Source organism: Hylobates moloch, unplaced genomic scaffold (genome assembly GCF_009828535.3).
Source record: "Hylobates moloch isolate HMO894 unplaced genomic scaffold, HMol_V3 SCAFFOLD_3, whole genome shotgun sequence".
NCBI classification, from domain to species: domain Eukaryota; kingdom Metazoa; phylum Chordata; class Mammalia; order Primates; family Hylobatidae; genus Hylobates; species Hylobates moloch.
Genome location: NW_026652278.1, coordinates 93,118,064 through 93,139,603, shown reverse-complemented (window position 1 = coordinate 93,139,603; position 21,540 = coordinate 93,118,064). Strand labels below are relative to the sequence as shown.

The following is a 21,540-nucleotide window of genomic DNA, read 5'->3' as shown; positions in this document are numbered from 1 at the left end:
CTGCATTGCAAGTTACCACAAATTTGGCAGCTTAAACAATTTATCTTATCTCATAGTTTCAGTGGGTTAGGCATCTGAGCATGGCTTAGCTGTGTCCTATGCTGTAATCAACTTATGCTCACCAGGCTATTATCAAAGTGTTGGCTGGGCTCCATTCCATTATATATCTTGAGAATCCTCTTCCAAGCTCAAGTGGATGTGATAAACTTCAGTTCCTTGCAGTTTAGGACTGAAGCACTTAGCTTCTAGGGACAGTCTGCAGTTTCCTGCCACATGGCCTTTTCCATAGATTGTTCATATCATAGCACCTTTCCTCCTCCTCTTCCTCTTCCTCTTCGTCTTCCTCCTCCTCCTCTTCCTTCTTTCTTCTACAGGGTCTCACCCTGTCATCCAGGTTGGAGTGCACTGGCATGACCCTAGCTCACTGCAGCCTGAACTCCTGGGCTCAAGCCATCCTCCCGCCTCACCCTCCCAGGTGTCTAGGACTACAGGCATGCACCATCACACCCTGCTAAGTTTTATGTTTTTTAAGTTTTTTATAACACCAAGCTCTTGCTCTGTTGCCCAGGCTGGTCTTGGATTCCTGGCCGCAAATCATCCTCCTGCCTCAGCCTCTCAAATTTTTGGGATTATAGGCATAAGCCACCACACCTGGCTAGCTCACAAGAGTCTCTCTCGTCTGCTAAGACAGAGTTCTAATATAATGTAACTTGATCATAGGAGTGACATCCTCTCACTCTTGCTATATAATGAACCTAATAAAGGGAGTGGCATCCCATCACTTTGCCATATTCTGTTGGCCAGAAGCAAGTCACAGGTCCCACCCACACTCAGAGGGGCTGGATTATTATATATAGCATGACCGTAGGGGTGAAGGTCATGGGATTATTTTAGATTTTTGCCTGCCATCTTATTTGATTTAAAAAAATTTATTTTTATTTCTGTGGGTACATAGTAGGTGTATATATTTATGGGATACATGAGACATTTTGATACAAGCATACAATGCATAATAATCACATCAGGGTAAATGAGTATCCATCTCCTCGAGCACTTTTCATTTCTTTGTGTTATAGATAATCCAATTATACTTTCTTAGTTGTTTTTATTATTTATTTATTTTTAAATTTATTTTTCCATAAGTTATTGGGGTACAGGTGGTATTTGGTTACATGAGTAAGTTCTTTAGTGGTGATTTGTGAGATTTTGGTGCACCCATCATCCAAGCAGTATACACTGCACCATATTTGTAGTCTTTTATCCCTCGCCCACCTCCCACTCTTGCCCTCAAGTTCCCAAAGTCTATTGTATCATTCCTATGTATTTGCATCCTCACAGCTTACCTCCCACATATCAGTGATGTTATAAATAAATATTTGGTGCCGCCAAAGAAACAGCACTCGAACATAAATTTAATTTTCTCAGCAAGGTAATTTTACTTCTATGGAAGGGTGTGACTTGCGGATGGAGCAATGGCAGGAGCACACCTGAACAAGATAGGGGAAGGGTTCTTATTCCTGGTGCAGGTAGCCCCTACTGCTGTGTCATTCCCCTATTGGCTAGGGTTGGACCGCACAGTCTAAGCTAATTCCAATTGGCTATTTTAAAGAGAGCAGGGGTATGAACTGGAGTGGTGGAGTGAGTAGTTGGGCAGGAAGGGCAGTTACAGAACAGATAATTCAGATCAGAGCAGGTGACCAGGGTGACTCAGGACGGAGCAGGTGACCAGGGGTGACTCAAGACATAGCAGGTGACCAGGGAAACGTATGTAAACTACTGATTAGAACTGGTGGAAAAGGTTGTTTACTGAAACTAGGGGCGAGGAGAATGAAGAAGTTAAACTTTAAAATGGAGGACAAAGAACAGGGGAGATGAACATCCTGATACATTGATTCTTTGGAGAGGATCTTAGAAATCATTGTACTTAACAATTTACAGGCTAAAACCTTTGAAGAGGAATTTATTATATCCTACAGTGAGAACATCTGATGTTTAGTTTTCCATTCCTGAGTTACATCACTTAGAATAATAGTCTCCAGTCTCATCCAGGTCACTGCAAATGCTATTAATTCATTCCTTTTTATGGCTGAGTAGTATTCCATCATATAAATATACCACAGCTTCTTTATCCACTTGTTGATTGATGGGCATTTGGGTTGGTTCCATGATTTTGCAATTGTGAATTGTGCTGCTATAAACATTCGTGTGCAAGTATCTTTTTTGAATAATGACTTCATTTTCTCTGGGTAGATACCCAGTAGTGGGACTGCTGGATCAAATGGTAGTTCTACTGTTAGTTCTTTAAGGAATCTCTACACTGTTTTCCATAGTGGCTGTACTAGTTTGCATTCCCACCAGCAGTGTAGAAGTGTTCTCTGATCACCGCATCCACACCAACATCTACTGTTTTTTGATTTTTTGATTATGGGCATTCGTGCAGGAGCAAGGTGGTATAGCATTGTGGTTTTGACTTCCATTTCCCTGATCATTCGTGATGTTGAGCATTTTTTCATATGTTTGTTAGCCATTTTTATATCTTCTTTTGAGAGTTGTCTATTCATATCCTTAGCCCACTTTTTGATAGGATACTTTGTTTTTTTCTTATTGATTTGTTTGAGTTCATTGTAGATTTTAGGTGTTAGTCCTTTGTCAGATGTATAGATTGTGAAGATTTTCTTCCACTCTGTGGGTTGTCTGATTACTCTGCTGATTGTTCCTTTTGCCTTGCAAAAGCTTTTTAGTTTAATTAGGTCCCAGATATTTATTTTCATTTTTATTGCATTTGCTTTTGGGTTCTTGGTCATGAAATCCTTGCCTAAGCCAATGTCTAGAAGGGATTTTCCAATGTTATCTTCTAGAATTTTTATAGTTTTAGGTCTTAGGTTTAAGTCCTTAACCCACCTTGAGTTGATTTATGTATAAGGTGAGAGATGAGGATCCTGTTTCATCCTCCTACATGTGGTTAGCCAATTATCCCAGCACCATTTGTTGAATAGGGTGTCCTTTCCCCACTTTATGTTTTTGTTTGCTTTGTCAAAGATCAATTGGCTGTAAGTATTTGGGTTTATTTCTGGGTTCTCTTTTCTGTTCCATTGGTCTGTGTGCCTGTTTTTATACCAGTACCATGCTGTTTTGGTGACTATGGCCTTATAGTATAGTTTGAAATCAGGTAGTGTGATTCCTTCAGATTTCTTCTTTTTGCTTAGTCTTACTTTGGCTATGGGGGCTCTTTTTTTGGTTCCATATGAATTTTAGGATTGTTTTTTCTAGTTCTGTGAAGAATGATGGTGGTATTTTAATGGGGATTGTATTGAATTTGTAGATTGCTTTTGGCAGTATGGTCATTTTCACAATATTGATTCCACCCATCCATGAGCATGGGATGTGTTTCCATATGTTTGTGTTGTCTAAGATTTATTTCAGCAATGTTTCGTAGTTTTCCTTGTAGATGTCTTTCAACTCCTTGGCTAGGTATATTCTTAAGTTTTATTTTTTTTTTTTTTTCAGCTATTGTAAAGGGAGTTGAGTACTTGATTTGATTTTCCACTTGGTTGCTGTTGGTGTGTAGAAGAGTTACTGATTTGTGTACATTAATCTTGTATCCAGAAACTTTGCTGAATTCTTTTATCAGTTCTAGGAGCTTTCTGGAGGTGTCTTTAGGGTTTTCAAGGTAAATGATTGTGAGCAAACAGTGACAGTTTGACTACTTTTTACCAATTTGGGTGCCTTTTATTTCTTTCTCTTGTCTGATAGCTCTTGCTAGGACTTTCAGTACTATGTTGAGGAGGAGTGGTGAGAATGGGCATCCTTGTCTTGTTCCAGTTCTCAGAGGGAATGCTTTCAACTTTTCCCCATTCAGTATTATGTTGGCATTGGGTTGTCATAGATGGCTTTTATTACATTAAGGTATGTCCCTTGTATGCCGTTTTGCTGAGAGTTTTAAGGGATGCTGGATTTTGTTGGATGCTTTTTCTGCATCTACTGAGATGATCATGTGATTTTTGTTTTTAATTTTTTTTATGTTATGTATCACATTTATTGACTTAGGTATGTTAAACCATCCCCGCATCCCTGGTATGAAACCCAGTTGATCATGGTGGATTATCTTTTTGATATATTGTTGGATTCAGTTAGCTAGTATTTTGTTAAGGATTTTAGCATCCATGTTCATCAGGGATATTGGTCTGTAGTTTTCTTTTTTAGTTATGTCTTTACCTGTTTTGGGTATTAGGGTGATGCTGGCTTCATAGAATGAATTAGGGAGGGTTCCTTCTTTCTCTATCTTATGGAATAGTGTCAAAAGGATTGGTACCAATTCTTCTTTGAATGTCTGGTAGAATTCTGGTGTGAATCCATCTGGTCCTGGCCTTTTTTTTTTGTTGGTAATTTTAAAATTACCGTTTCAACTCACTGCTTGTTACTGGTCTAATTCTTCCTGATTTAAGCTAGGAGGGTTGTATTTTTCCAGGAATTTATCCATCTCTTCTAGGTTTTCTAGTTTATGTGCATAAAAGTGTTCATGGTAGCCTTGAATTACCTTTTGTATTTCAGTGGTGTCAGTTGTAATATCTCCTGTTTTATTTCTTAGTGAGGTTTTTTGGATTTTCTCTCTTCTTTTCTCATTTAATCTTGCTAATGGTCGATCAGTTTTATTTATCTTTTCAAAGAATCAGCTTTTTGTTTCATTTATCTTTTGTATTATTTTTGTTTCAGTTTCACTTAGTTCTGCTCTGATCTTGGTTGTTTCCTTTCTTCTGCTGGGTTTGGGTTTGGTTTGTTCTTGTTTCTCTAGTTCCTTGAGGTGTGACCTTAGAGTGTCAGTTTGTGCTTTTTCAGTGTTTTTGACGTACACTTTTAGGGCTATGAACTTTCCTCTTAGCACTGCCTTTGCTGTATCCCACAGGTTTTGGTAGGTTGTGTCATTATTGTCATTCAGTTCGAAGAATTTTTAAATTTCCATCTTGATTTTGTTTTTGACCCAATGCTCATTCAGGAGCAGGTTATTTAATTTCCATGTATTTGCATGGTTTTCAAGGTTCCTTTTGGAGTTGATATCCAATTTTATTCCACTGTGGTCTGACAGAGTGCTTGATATACTGTCAATTTTCTTAAATTTATTGAGGCTTATTTTATGGCCTATCATATGGTCTATCCTGGAGAAAGTTCCATGTGCTGTTGAATAGAATGTGTATTCTGTAGTTGTTGGATGAAATGTTCTGTATACATCTGTTAAGTCTATTTGTTCTAAGGTATAGTTTAAATCCACCGTTTGTTGACTTTCTGTCTTGATGGCCTGTCTTGTACTGTCAGTGGAGTACTTAAGTCCTCCACTATTATTGTGTTGCTGTCTATCTCATTTCTTAGGTCTATTAGTAATTGTTTTATAAATTTGGGACCTCCAGTGTTAGGTGCATATATGTTTAGGATTGTGATACTTTCCTTTTGGACAAGGCCTTTTACCATTACAAAATGTCCTTCTTTGTCTCTTTTGGCTGCTGTTGCTTTAAAGTTTGTTTGTCTGATGTAAGAATAGCTACCCCTGCTTGCTTTTGGTGTCCATTTGCATGGAATGCCTTTTTCCACCCCTTTACTTTAAGCTTATGTGAGTCCTTATGTGTTAGCAAGTCTCCTGAAGGCATCAGATGGTTGGTTAGTGAGTTCTTATCCATTCTGCAGTTCTGTGTCTTTAAGTGGAGCATTTAATCCAATGTTAGTAATGAAATGTGAGGTACCGTTGCATTCATTGTGCTCTTTGTCGCCTGTGTACTTTGGGTTTTTGTTTATTTGTTTTTTGCTTTTGTTTTTTAACTTGTATTTTTGTTTTATAGATCCTGTGTGAATTTATGCTTTAAAGAGGTTCTGTTTTGATGTATTTCCAGGATTTGTTTCAAGATTCAGAGCTCCTTTTAGCAGTTGTTATAGTGGTGGCTTGGTAATGGCGAATTCTCTCACCATTTGTTTGTCTGAAAAAGACTGTATCTCTCCTTCATATATAATGCTTAGTTTCACTAGATACAAAATTCTTGGCTGATGATTGTTTTGTTTAAGGAGGCTGAAGATCGGGCCCCAATCCCTTCTAGCTTGTAGGGTTTCTGCTGAGAAATCTGCTGTTAATCTGATAGGTTTTCCTTTATAGGTTACTTGGCTCTTCTGTCTCACAGCTCTTAAGATTCTTTCCTTCGTCTTGACTTCGGATAACCTGATGACAATGTGCCCAGGTGAAGATCTTTTTGTGATGAATTTCCCAGGTGTTCCTTGTGCTTCTTGTATTTAGATGTCTAGATCTTTAGCAAGGCCGGGGAAGTTTTCCTTGATGATTCCTCCAAATATTTTTTCCAAGATTTTAGAATTCTCTTCTTCCTCAGGAAAATCGTTTATTCTTAGGTTTGGTCATTTAACATAATCTCAGATTTCTTGGAGTCTTTGTTTTCTTTTTTATTCTTTTTTTTTGTCTTTGTTGAATTGGGTTAATTTGAAGACTGTGTCTTTGAGCTCTGAATTTCTTTCTTCTACTTGTTCAATTCTATTGCTGAGACTTTCCAGAGCATTTCATATTTCTAAAAGTGTGTCCAGAGTTTCCTGAATTGTTATTTTTTTCTTTAAGCTTTCTATTTTCTTGAATATTTCGCCCTTCACTTGTATCATTTTTTGGATTTCCTTGCATTGAGCTTCACCTTTCTCTGGTGCCTCCCTTAATAACTAACCTCTGGAATTCTTTTTCAGGTAAAGCCGGGATTTCTTCTTGGTTTGGGTACATTGCTAATGAAGTATTATGATTTTTGCAGGGAATGTTAAAGAGCCTTGTTTTGTCATATTTCCAGGATTGGTTTTCTGGTTCCTTCTCATTTGGATAGGCTCTGTCTTAGGGAAGGTCTAGGGCTGAAGGCTGTTGTTCAAATTCTTTTGTCCCATGGGGTGTTCCCTTGATGTAGTACTCTCCCCCTTTTCTTATGGATGTGGCTTCCTGTGAGCCAAACTGCAGTGATTGTTGTCTCTCTTCTGGGTCTAGCTACCCAGTGAGTCTACCTGGCTCTGGGCTGGTATTGGGGGTTGTCTGCACAGAGTCCTGTGATATGGTGGTTTAATGCCCTATTTTTGTGCTGGTTGGCCTCCTGCTGAGAGGTGGCACTTTCCAGAGAGCATCAGCTGTGGTAGTATGGAGAGGAAGGGGCAGTGGGTGTGGCCCTAGAACTCCCAAGATTATGTGCCCTTTGTCTTCCCCTACCAGGGTGGGTAGGGAAGGACCATAAGGTGGGGGCAGGGCTAGGTGTGGCTGAGGTCAGACTCCTTGGGTGGGTCTTGCTGTGGCTGCTGTGGGGAATGGGGGTGAGATTCCCAGGTCACTGGAGTTGTGTACCTAGGAGAGTTATGGCTGCCTCTGCTGAGTCATGCAGGTTGTCAGAGTTGTCGGGCCAAGTGGGCAGTCACAGGGCTCACCCATCTCCCACTCAAAATAAAGGGCCTGTGTTGCTCCCAACCTCCCCCGCAATAGCTCCAAGTCTGTTTCCAGATGGTCGGCGAGTTGGGCTTGAAAACTTGCCCCAAGCTACCCGCCTCACAGCTGCGAAAGAAAAGGGCGTGGTTCTTCCCTGACCTATGGAGTCTGCACACCAGATTTGTGCCCTCCTCTAAGTTCTGGCCAGGAGGTTTCTTGCCCTGTTCAAATTGTTACAAAGTTCAGCTAGAGATTTCCTTTTCCCTTGGGAGTTTTACCCCCTGCTTGTCTGTCTGTCCTCCCAATGGATCCCTGTGGTTCCAGGCAGGAGTGGCCTGCTTTGGGACCCAGTGAGCTCCCAGGGCTTTTCTGCTGCTGCTTCTACTCTTATATTTCACTTGGCTCTCTAAATGGACTCAGCTCCAAGTAAGGTCGGAAACTTTTCCCATGAACAGACCTTCTGTTTCTCCAGTGGAGAGTGTGTGTTCAGGAGAGGAGAGTCTCCCTTTCCTGCTTCCGCAGTTGGGGCACTTACAGTATTTGGGGTGTCTCCCAGGTCCTGCGGAGCTGTCTGCTTCCTTCAGAGGGTCTGTGGGTCCGTTTTAAGTTTCTTTTAAATGTACAATAAATGATCGTTGACTGTAGTTGCCCTATTGTGCTATCAAATACTAGATCTTACTCATTCTAATTATACTTTTGTACTCATTAACCATTGCCACTGCACTCCACCCCCTACTACTATTTGCAGCCTCTGATAACCATCATTCTGCGCTCTATCTCCATGAGTTTAATTGTTTTGATTTTTAGCTCCCACAAATAAGTGAGAACATGTGAAGTTTGTCTTTCTGTGCCTGGCTTATTTCACTTAACGTAGTGACCTCCGGTTGCAAATGACAGGATCTCATTCTTTTTTATGGCTGAATAGTACTCCATTATGTATATGTACTACATTTTCTTTATTCATTTGTCTGTTGATGGACACTTACACTGCTTCTAAATCATAGTTATTTTGAATTGTGGTGCAATAAACATGGGAGTGCAGGTATCTTTTTAATATACTGATTTCCTTTTTTTGTATATACCTAACAGTAAGATTACTGGATTATATGTTAGTTCTATTTTTAATTTTTTTTTTTTTGAGACGGAGTCTTGCTGTGTGGCCAGGCTGGAGTGCAATGGTGCGATCTCGGCCCACTGCAACCTCTGCCTCCCGGGTTCAAGTGATTCTCCTGCCTCAGCTTCCTGAGTAGATGGGACTACAGGCAGTCGCCACCACACCCAGCTAATTTTTGTATTTTTAGTAGAGGCAGGGTTTCACCATTTTGGCCAGGATGGTCTCGATCTCTTGACCTCATGATCTGCCTGGCTTGGCCTCCCAAAGTGCTAGGATTACAGGCATAAGCCATTGTGCTTGTCCTATTTTTAACTTTTTAAGGAGAGGACACATTCTGTAAGGAAGTCATAAGGCCAGTCCATATTCAGAGGTAACAGTAGCATGCATATATAGGGTGAGAGAAAATTGTTGGTAGCCATTTATGGAAATAATCCAGTACAATATTCAATTTTTGTAAGTGTTCTAATGACATAAAATAATACACATTTTCTACTGCTAGGTATACCAGTTAGCTTTTCCTAAATAACAAATTATTCCAAAATGTAGTAACTTAAAACAGTAGAATCATTATTTCTTATAGTTGCTGGGCAGCTCAGCTTAGTTTGGATGTGCAAGGTAAGTTTTATTCCTATGTCTGACATTCCAGCTGGGACATCTGGGAGAGGTAGGACTTCTTTCTAGTCTCTTATCCTCCAGGATGGTAGCTCTGGGTAGTTTAAAGAAGGATTCCTAGTAGCAAGAGATCAGAACAAAGCTGAAAGATATCTGGAGGCCTCAGCTCACATCACTCATAATGTCATTTGTGTTGTATCCTCTTGGCCCAAACAAGAATTATGCCAACTGAGTTTCAAGAAGTGAAGAAATAGATTGTACCTTTTTATGGGAGCTACTGGGAAGAATTTATGGCCATTTGTAGTCAACCACAGTGGGGTATATATTTTCTCTCTCCCTGTGTATAAAATTCAATTAAGTCTAGATTTGTTTCATTATTTTAATTTTCTATCTTTATTTGTTAGAATATAGACTAGGCTGCTATAAAAGAGACCCCATATAATTCAATGGCTTAAACAAGGTAGAATATCATTTTTATCTCGTGAAGTTTGAGTTGATGGTTCCAGCAAGTATAGTAGTTTGATGTTGTCTGGTACCTAGACTTCTTACTTCTTGCTCTTGTTTCTCATTGAAACGTAGAAATTTTTATCATATCCCAAATGTTTTATCTATATCAAGGGAGTTTTCTTATTTCTTTCGTCATCATTTAACTTCCTTCTTCCTTTTATCCCGCTGAGACTTGTATTTGAAAATTATGATTTCTAGATTGACTGTTTTAAGTCTTCTATCTTTTTCATCATGGCTTCTACGTGTATGTTTGTTCTGTGGTATGAGATATGTCTTCCATTTAATTTACAAGATTTCTAAACTTATTCTCAAAAGTAAGCAACCTTTCTCTTTCACTTCCTCTTGAACTTTTAAGTTAAAAAAGTCATGTTTGCTTTCTTTAAAAATCTCAGGGGATCCTAATTTAGGGTTCTAATTGCATCAGTCAGAGAACACTATCAGGGTCTTAATGTTTTCTTACTAATTATTTTCTGTTTATCCCTCTAGTTCTGCTTTAGTAGGGGCTACATCTTTGGATTGTTCAACTTCCTCTCTGAAGTTACTTAGTCCCATCCCATGGTTTATTGCATTTCTGTGCCTGTTTATGGACGTGTTTCCTCAGCAGCTCATTAGTCATGTATTGAAATCTCTTGTGCAGTTGTTGTAAGGTTTACTTTTGTTGCCATTATCATGTGCTTTTGTTTTATAGATGCTATGTTCTCTCAAATTTCAATGAGAATAAAATGTAGATTTAGGGATTTCTTTTGTTTCTTAAAATAACTTTGTTACAGAAAAGGGGCATTTATTCTGTAAAGATATTTTTTCTATTTTTGCTTGGCTTTCATTTTTTTCTGCTGAGAAGCAATTTTTAAAATCATCATTTCCGGGGATGGAGCCAAGATGGCCGAATAGGAACAGCTCCAGTCTACAGCTCCCAGTGTGAGTGACGCAGAAGATGGGTGATTTCTGCACTTCCAACTGAGGTACCAGGTTCATCTCACTGGGGAGTGCTGGACAGAGGGTGCAGGACAGTGGATGCAGCGCACTGTGCGTGAGCCGAAGCAGGGCGAGGCATCACCTCACCTGGGAAGCACAAGGGGTCAGGGAATTCCCTTTCGTAGTCAAAGAAAGGGGTGACAGATGGCACCTGGAAAATTGGGTCACTCCCACCCTAATACTGCGCTTTTCCAACAGGCTTCACAAATGGCACACCAGGAGATTATATCCCACACGTGGCTCAGAGGGTCCTATGCCCACGGAGCCTTGCTCATTGCTAGCACAGCAGTCTGAGATTAAACTGCAAGGCGGCAGACAGGCTGGGGAGGGGTGCCCGCCATTGCTCAGGCTTGAGTAGGTAAACAAAGCGGCTGGGATGGAGCCCACCACAGCGGAAGGAGGCCTGTCTGTCTTTGTAGGCTCCACCTCTGGGGGCAGGGCACAGACAAACAAAGGACAGCAATAACCTCTGCAGACTTAAATGTCCCTGTCTGACTACTTTGAAGAGAGTAGTGGTTCTCCCAGCACACAGCTTGAGATCTGAGAACAGGCAGACTGCCTCCTCAAGTGGGTCCCTGACCCGCGAGTAGCCTAACTGGGAGGCACCCCCTAGTAGGGGCAGACTGACACCTCACACGGCCAGGTACTTCTCTGAGACAAAACTTCCAGAGGAATGATCAGGCAGCAGCATTTGTGGTTCACCAATATCCGCTGTTCTGCAGCCACTGCTGCTGATACTCAGGCAAACAAGGTCTGGAGTGGACCTCCAGTAAACTCCAACAGACCTGCAGTTGAGGGTCCTGACTGTTAGAAGGAAAACTAACAAACAGAAAGGACATCCACACCAAAACTCCATCTGTACGTCACCATCATCAAAGACCAAAGGTAGGTAAAACCACAAAGATGGGGAAAAAACAGAGCAGAAAAACTGGAAACTCTAAAAATCAGAGCGCCTCCCCTCCTCCAAAGAAATGCAGCTCCTCACCAGCAATGGAACAAAGCTGGACGGAGAATGACTTTGATGAGTTGAGAGAGGAAGGCTTCAGAAGATCAAACTACTCCGAGCTGAAGGAGGAAGTTCGAACCCATGGCAAAGAAGTTAAAAACCTTGAAAAAAAATTAGACGAATGGATAACTAGAATAACCAATGCAGAGAAGTCCTTAAAGGGCCTGATGGAGCTGAAAACCTTGGCACGAGAACTATGTGACGAATGCACAAGCCTCAGTAACCAGCGCGATCAACCGGAAGAAAGGGTATCAGTGATGGAAGATGAAATGAATGAAATGAAGCATGAAGAGAAGTTTAGAGAAAAAAGAATAAAAAGAAATGAACAAAGCCTCCAAGAAATATGGGACTATGTGAAAAGCCCAAATCTACATCTGATTGGTGTACCCGAAAGTAACGGGGAGAATGGAACCAAGTTGGAAAACACTCTGCAGGGTATTATCCAGGAGAACTTACCCAATCTAGCAAGGCAAACCAACATTCAAATTCAGGAAATACAGAGAATGCCACAAAGATACTCCTCGAGAACAGCAACTCCAAGACATATAATTGTCAGATTCATCAAAGTTGAAATGAAGGCAAAAATGTTAAGGGCAGCCAGAAAGAAAGGTTGGGTTACCCACAAAGGGAAGCCCATCAGACTAACGGCGGATCTCTCAGCAGAAACTCTACAAGGCAGAAGAGAATGGGGGCCAATATTCAACATTCTTAAAGAAAAGAATTTTCAACCCAGAATTTCATATCCAGCCAAACTAAGCTTCATAAGTGAAGGAGAAATAAAATCCTTTACAGACAAGCAAATGCTGAGAGATTTTGTCACCACCAGGCCTTCCCTAAAAGAGCTCCTGAAAGAAGCACTAAAGATGGAAAGAAACAACCGGTACCAGCCACTGCAAAAACATGCCAAATTGTAAAGACCATCAAGGCTGGGAAGAAACTGCATCAACTAACGAGCAAAATAACCAGCTAACATCATAATGACAGGATCAAATTCACACATAACAATACTAACCTTAAATGTAAATGGGCTAAATGCTCCAATTAAAAGACACAGACTGGCAAATTGGATAGAGAGTCAAGACCCATCAGAGTGCTGTATTCAGGAAACCCATCTCACATGCAGAGACACACACAGGCTGAAAATAAAGGGATGGAGGAAGATCTACCAAGCAAGTGGAAAACAAAAAAAGGCAAGGGTTGCAATCCTAGTCTCGGATAAAACAGACTTTAAACCAACAAGGATCAAAAGAGACAAAGAAGGCCATTACATAATGGTAAAGGGATCAATTCAACAAGAAGAAGTAACTATCCTAAATATATATGCACCCAGTACAGGAGCACCCAGATTCATAAAGCAAGTCCTTGGTGACCTACAAAGATACTTAGACTCCCACACAATAATAAGGGGAGACTTTAACACCCGACTATCAACATTAGACAGATCAACGAGACAGAAAGTTAACAAGGATATCCAGGAATTGAACTCAGCTCTGCATCAAGTGGACCTAATAGACAGCTACAGAACGCTCCATCCCAAATCAACAGAATATACATTCTTTTCAGCACCACACCTATTCCAAAATTGACCACATAGTTGGAAGTAAAGCACTCCTCAGCAAATGTAAAAGAACAGAAATTATAACAAACTGTCTCTCAGACCACAGTGCAATCAAACTAGAACTCAGGATTAAGAAACTCACTCAAAACCGCTCAACTACATGGAAACTGAACAACCTGCTCCTAAATGACTACTGGGTACATAACGAAATGAAGGCAGAAATAAAGATGTTCTTTGAAACCAACGAGAACAAAGACACAACATACCAGAATCTCTGGGACACATTCAAAGCAGTGTGTAGAGGGAAATTTATAGCACTAAATGCCCACAAGAGAAAGCAGGAAAGATCTAAAATTGACATCCTAACATCACAATTAAAAGAACTAGAGAAGCAAGAGTAAACACATTCAAAAGCTAGCAGAAGGCAAGAAATAACTAAGATCAGAGCAGAACTGAAGGAAATAGAGACACAAAAAAACCCTTCAAAAAATCAATGAATCCAGGAGCTGATTTTTTGAAAAGATCAACAAAATTGATAGACTGCTAGCAAGACTAATAAAGAAGAAAAGAGAGAAGAATGAAATAGATGCAATAAAAAAATGACAAAGGGGATATCACCACCGATCCCACATAAATACAATCTACCATCAGAGAATACTATAAACACCTCTATGCAAATAAACTAGAAAATCTAGAAGAAATGGATAAATTCCTCAACACATACTACACTCTCCCAAGACTAAACCAGGAAGAAGTTGAATCTCTGAATAGACCAGCAACAAGCTCTGAAATTGAGACAATAATTAGTAGCTTAACCAATCAAAAAAGTCCAGGACCAGATGGATTCACAGCCGAATTCTACCAGATGTAGAAGGAGGAGCTGGTACCATTCCTTCTGTAACTATTCCAATCAATAGAAAAAGAGGGAATCCTCCCTATCTCATTTTATGAGGCCAGCATCATGCTGATACCAAAGCCTGGCAGAGACACAACCAAAACAGAGAATTTTAGACCAATATCCTTGATGAACATTGATGCAAAAATCCTCAATAAAATACTGGCAAACCAAATCCAGCAACACATCAGAAAGCTTATCCACCATTATCAAGTGGGCTGCATCCCTGGGATGCAAGGCTGGTTCAACATACGAAAATTAATAAAAGTAATCCAGCATATAAACAGAACCAAAGACAAAAACCACATGATTATCTCAATAGATGCTGAAAAGGCCTTTGACAAAATTCAACAACACTTCATGCTAAAGACTCTCAATAAATTAGGTATTGATGGGATGTATTTCAAAATAGTAAGAGCTATCTGTGACAAACCCACAGCCAATATCATACTGAATGGGCAAAAACTGGAAGCATTCCCTTTGAAAACTGGCACAAGACAGGGTTGCCCTCTCTCATCACTCCTATTTAACATAGTGTTGGAAGTTCTGGCCAGGGCAATCAGACAGCAGAAGGGAATAAAGGGCATTCAGTTAGGAAAAGAGGAAGTCAAATTGTCCCTGTTTGCAGATGACATGATTGTATATCTAGAAAACCCCATCATCTCAGCCCAAAATCTCCTTAAGCTGATAAGCAACTTCAGCAAAGTCTCAGGATACAAAATCAATGTGCAAAAATCACAAGCATTCTTTTTTTTATTATTATTATAATTTAGGTTTTAGGGTACATGTGCACAATGTGCAGGTTTGTTACATATGTATCCATGTGCCATGTTGATTTCCTGTACCCATTAACTTGTCATTTAGCATTAGGTATATCTCCTAATGCTGTCCCTCCCCCCTCCCCCCACCCCACAACAGTCCCCAGAGTGTGATGTTCCCCTTCCTGTGTCCATGAGTTCTCATTGTTCAATTCCCACCTATGAGTGAGAGCATGCGGTGTTTGGTTTTTTGTCCTTGCAATAGTTTACTGAGAATGATGTTTTCCAGTTTCATCCATGTCCCTACAAAGGACACGAACTCATCATTTTTTATGGCTGCATAGTATTCCATGGTGTATATGTGCCACATTTTCTTAATCCAGTCTATCGTTGTTGGACATTTGGGTTGGTTCCAACTCTTTGCTATTGTGAATAGTGCCGCAATAAACATACGTGTGCATGTGTCTTTATAGCAGCATGATTTATAGTCCTTTGGGTATATACCCAGTAATGGGATGGCTGGGTCAAATGGTATTTCTAGTTCTAGATCCCTGAGGAATCGCCACACTGACTTCCACAATGGTTGAACCAGTTTACAGTCCCACCAACAGTGTAAAAGTGTTCCTATTTCTCCACATCCTCTCCAGCACCTGTTGTTTCCTGCTTTTTTAATGATGGCCATTCTACCATGCTCATGGGTTGGAAGAATCAATATCGTGAAAATGGCCATACTGCCCAAGGTAATTTATAGATTCAATGCCATCCCCATCAAGCTACCAATGACTTTCTTCACAGAATTGGAAAAAACTACTTTAAAGTTCATATGGAACCAAAAAAGAGCCCGCATCGCCAAGTCAATCCTAAGCCAAAAGAACAAAGCTGGAGGCATCACGCTACCTGACTTCAAACTATACTACAAGGCTACAGTAACCAAAACAGCATGGTACTGGTACCACAACAGAGACATAGATCAATGGAACAGAACAGAGCCCTCAGATATGATGCCGCATATCTACAACTATCTGATCTTTGACAAACCTGACAAAAACAAGAAATGGGGAAAGGATTCCCTATTTAATAAATGGTGCTGGGAAAACTGGCTAGCCATATGTAGAAAGCTGAAACTGCATCCCTTCCTTACACCTTATACAAAAATTAATTCAAGATGGATTAAAGAGTTAAATGTTAGACACAAGCATTCTCATACACTAATAACAGAAAAACAGAGAGCCAAATCATGAGTGAACTCCCATTCACAATTGCTACAAAGAGAATAAAATACCTAGGAATCCAACTTACAAGGAATGTGAAGGATCTCTTCAAGGAGAACTACGACCCACTGCTCAATGAAATAAAAGAGGATACAAACAAATGGAAGAACATTCCATGTTCATGGGTAGGAAGAATCAATATCGTGAAAATGGCCATACTGCCCAAGGTAATTTATAGATTCAATGCCATCCCCATCAAGCTACCAATGACTTTCTTCACGGAATTGGAAAAAACTACTTTAAAGTTCATATGGAACCAAAAAAGAGCCCGCATTGCCAAGTCAATCCTAAGCCAAAAGAACAAAGCTGGAGGCATCACGCTACCTGACTTCAAACTATACTACAAGACTACAGTAACCAAAACAGCATGGTATTGGTACCAAAACAGAGATATAGAACAATGGAACAGAACAGAGCCCTCAGAAATAATGCCACATATCTACAACTATCAGATCTTTGACAAACCTGAGAAAAAGAAGAAATGGGGAAAGGATTTCCTATTTAATAAATGGTGCTGGGAAAACTGGCTAGCTATATGTAGAAGGCTGAAACTGGATCCTTTCCTTAAACCTTTAACAAAAATTAATTCAAGATGGATTAAAGACTTACATGTTAGACCTAAAACCATAAAAACTCTAGAAGAAAACCTAGGCAATACCATTCAGGACATAGGCATGGGCGAGGACTTCATGTCTAAAACACCAAAAGCAATGACAACAAAAGCCAAAATTGACAAATGGGATCTAGTTAAACTAAAGTGCTTCTGCACAGGAAAAGTAACCACCATCAGAGTGAACAGGCAGCCTACAAAATGGGAGAAAATTTTTGCAACATACTCATCTGACAAAGGGCTAATATCCAGAATCTAAAATGAACTCAAACAAATTTACAAGAAAAAAACAACCCCATCAGAAAGTGGGCAAAGGATAGGAACAGACCCTTCTCAAAAGAAGACATTTATGCAGCCAAAAAACACATGCAAAAATGCTCATCACTGGCCATCAGAGAAATGCAAATCAAAACCACAATGAGATACCACCTCACACCAGTTAGAATGGCCATCATTAAAAAGTCAGGAAACAACAGGTGCTGGAGAGGATGTGGAGAAATAGCAACACTTTTACACTGTTGGTGGGACTGTAGACTTGTTCAACCATTGTGGAAGTCGTTGTGGCGATTCCTCAGGGATCTAGAACTAGAAATACCATTTGACCCAGCAATCCCATTACTGGGTATATACCCAAAGGATTATAAATTATGCTGATATAAAGACACATGCACACGTATGTTTATTGCGGCACTATTCACAATAGCAAAGACTTGGAACCAACCCAAATGTCCAACAATGATAAGACTGGATTAAGAAAATGTGGTACATATACACCATGGAATACTATGCAGCCAGAAAAAATGATGAGTTCATGTCCTTTGTAGGGACATGGATGAAGCTGGAAACCATCATTCTCAGCAAACTATCACAAGGACAAAAAACCAAACACCGCATGTTCTCACTCATAGGTGGGAATGGAAGAATGAGAGCACATGGACACAGGAAGGGGAACATCACACACCAGGGACTGACGTGGGGTGGGGAAAGGGGGGAGAGATAGCATTAGGAGATATACCTGATGCTAAATGATGAGTTAATGGGTACAGCACACCAACATGGCACATGTATACATATGTAACAAACATGCACGTTGTGCATATGCACCCTAAAACTTAAAGTATAATAATAATAATAATAATAATAAAAGAACAGGTGTGGACTGGAAAAAAAATAAAGTCATCATTTCCTTTTGTATAATATGTCATTTTTCTTTGGGCACTTTTGTTGTTTTTTTTTCTTTTATTTGGTTTTCAGTAGTTTGGCTTTATTTTATGTGGGCATGATTTTCTTTGTACATATCAACTTGGGCAGCACTGAACATGTTGAGTATGTTAATTTCACCAAGTTCGGGACATTTTCAATGTATTATTATTTAAAAAATATTTTGTCTACCACTTCCTCTCTCTCTGTTCCTTATGTGATACAATTATATCTTAGACATTTGATTTTATCCCACAGTTGCCTCAGTATCTGTTAAAAAAAAATCTTTGTTGTTTGTATTTAGATTGGGCATTTTGTATTGATATATTTTCAAGTCGTTTGACTTTTTCCACTGTCATCAGATCCAATCTGTTCTTATGCTCATACATTAAATTTTTAAATTGAGATATTATGATTTTCAGTTCCAGAATTTCCATTTGACTTTTTTTTTTTTAAAGAGACATTGTCTTACTTTTATTACCCAGGCTGGATTACAGTGGCAGGATCATAGCTCACTCCAGCCTTGAGCTCCTGGGCTGAAATGATCCTCCTGCCTCAGCTTTCCAAGGAGCTAGGATTATAGGTGTGTACCACCATGGATGGCTAATTCAAAATGTGTTTTATAGACTAGCGTCTTGCTATGTTGCCCAGGCTTGTCTTGAATTCCTGGCCTCAAGCAATCCTCCCACCTCAGCCTCCTGAAATGCTGGGATTATAGGTGTGTGCATGCATTTTTTATAGTTTATATTTCTCTGCTAAGATTTCCATAATTTTATTTGTTATGGGTATATTTTCCCTTATGCTGGACATTTTTGTTATACTTGCTTTAAACATCTGTATGTGAATTTTAAAATCTGGATTGTCTTGCTTTGCATCACTCTTTGCTCATTGTCTTTTATCTTAAGAATTAGTTTCACTTTTCTGTTTCTTCAAATGTCAAGTATTTCTAAATTATATCCTGGCTATTATGAATATCATATTCTTGAAACCCTAGATTGTGTTGTATTCTTCTGATGATTGTTATTTTTTTCTTTAATATATGATTAACACTATTGGATTCAAAATGTAAATTCTATGTTTAGGTAGCAGCTCACATTTCATTTTAGTTTTTTTAGCTTGTGCTAGGCTGCTTAGTCTTCTTTATGCATACGTGATTCAGGGGTCAGGTGGAGATTTGGGTAGAGTTTATACAAAGAATCCGGGGCTCCCTATCTTGTCTTCTTTTCTTTGCGTAATTTCCCTCTAACCTTTCCAGTGGCTTGAATTGTCCTGAACTCTGTCCTCTGGTGGTTTTTAAATCAGCTACTAGGCACCTTGAATGGCTCAGATAGGGATTGCCCTCAAACTAAAAGCCACAAAAATGAGAATCTTCCCTAGAGTTCTTCCCTTCCTCCAAGTGTCACCTTCCCTCAAGAATCTACCTACACTTGGCTGCGTGTGTCGTGGCTCATGCCTATAATCCCCATGCTTTGGAAGGCTGAGGCAGGAGGATGGCTTGAGCCTATGAATTTGAGACTGCAGTGAGCTAGGAACCCACCTCTGCACTCTAGCCTGGGTAACAGAACAGGACCCTGTCTCTAAAAAATAAAATAAAATAAGTTAACAAATCTGCCTAGTCTTGATTGTTCTCCTATTGTTGATACTTGTATTTAGTCCAGAGTTTATGGTTGTTATGTGTGGCAGCATTTGTCCAGCGGGAACTCAGTCATATCAGAAGCAAAACTGGGAACTCTAAATATGGTCCTCAAAGTGTCTTTAATTTGATGGAGAATTCCTGGAACATCATGTGTAATAGAATTTACTCATTTGCACAAAGCCAGAAAAATGTTTATTTTGTGTTGAGTAGAGGTTCTTCTTTTACTAAATTTGAAATTTTTCTTTTTAAATATTTCAGGCCTAGAGGAAAGGAGAAATGAAACGTTTAATTTACTGCAATTGTAATTTCCCCAATTCATGCTCAATTTGCCTGTGAAAAATCAATAGGAAACTTTAGCTTCAGGTATTATCCACCATTATACCTGAGAGGTGTGCAGTTCAATGTCTATGCTCAAATCTTATCTTGGCTATCTATGGGTTTTAGAAAAGTAATACTGGTAAAACTAAATTAACTAAAAATACCAAAGTAAATACCTTTTTTCCCCCTTGTTACTTCCTAGAAAGTAGCACGTCTGGAAATTGAGAACAAAGTCCTTCAGGAGCAATTGAAACAGGCTTTACAGGTAAAGGATGTCATGTTTCTTTAACATTGTTAGCAAGTAAAGAAAATATCCACAAAGAACTTTTCAAATGAATAACTTTTACTTTGTAAGCTAAGAGGTCTACATATTCTACTATTTGGCTGGTTTAAACTATATTCATTTTATGCATTAGGGGTATATTAATAAAATTTAATATTCATTCTTATCAAAAATAGTGAGATATAAAGAAAAGTAAACTTTCTTAAGCTAATAAAGGCAATCTATGCATCTGTCATGGTTGCAGTGTAAAAAAAAGAAAAGGAAAAGAAAAAAAGACAATGTATTTCAAGCTGATAAGCAATATACTTAAAGGTAAAATACTGCAGGCATTCCGATTAAACTCAGTTGAACCAAGATGTTGACTCTTACTACTCTTTTTAAAATTCCAGTTAAATAATACAACAAGAAATGAAAAAAAGCTATAAGCATTTCATAAATGAATAGACAAAAGTGTATTTGTATATTATAAAATTGTTTTGCTTACCATCTTGGTAAAAATGTAAAGGACAGAAATATGTAGTATTTGTGGTTGTATGCTGAAATGAGTAACCTTTAACACACTTCTATTATCAAAAAAGTATGAATTGATATATTCATACTTTTTTGATAATAGAAGTGTAAAAGATATTTGTTATGTCTTTTCTGGGAGACAGAAAAGACATAGCAAACTTGGAAAGATGGAGCCTTTTCACTCAATAAAAGCTTTTAAAAGTTTATCCTAAAGAAAAAAGTGTACAGAGATTTTGCACAAGTGTGTACAATGTCATATGTTTTAAGAGCAAAAATTTTGAAATGATCTAAATGTCCATTGATAAGGAGTTTGCTAAGACAATTATGCTATATTATTAAATGTACTTCTGTTACCTATTCTGATTTGAATGTATATTGCTATAGAAACATATCTATGACATTATTTAATGAAAAGAGCATAATATATGTGTATGTATAGTAGGACTCAATTTAGATAAACATTTAAAAAATTTGGCTGGGCATGGTGGTTCATGCCTGTAATCCCAGCACTTTGGGGGGCCAAGGGCGGTGGATCACTCTGAGCCCAAGAATTTGCGATCAGCCTGGGCAACATAGTGAAACCCTGTCTCTACTAAAAATACAAAAACTAACTGGGTGTGGTGGTGTGGGTCTGTAGTCTCAGCTACTTGGGAGGCTGAGGTGGGGGGATGACTTAAGCCCAGGAGACTAGAGGTTGCAAAAAAACCCTGCATATATATAGCTTATATATATATATAGCTTATATATATATAGCTTATATATATATATAGCTATATATATAGCTTATATATATAGCTTATATATATAGCTTATATATATGTGGGATTTATATATATATAAATAAGCTTATAT

General features: G+C 39.0%; 1 protein-coding gene across 6 annotated transcripts in view; it reads left to right on the top strand.

Annotated features, from left to right (window-relative positions):
* Window positions 1–21,540, top strand: part of LOC116461870 (coiled-coil domain-containing protein 7) — a 204,172-nt gene that overhangs the window by 139,681 nt on the left and 42,951 nt on the right. For all 6 annotated transcript variants that reach the window (XR_009212861.1, XM_058436562.1, XM_058436565.1 and 3 more), the window contains one exon: window positions 20,098–20,160. Coding sequence is in view for 5 of the 6 variants with exons in the window: in XM_058436562.1 (XP_058292545.1) it covers window positions 20,098–20,160 (63 nt within the window). In the remaining variant the exon portion in view is untranslated. The remainder of the gene's footprint in view (window positions 1–20,097; window positions 20,161–21,540) is intronic.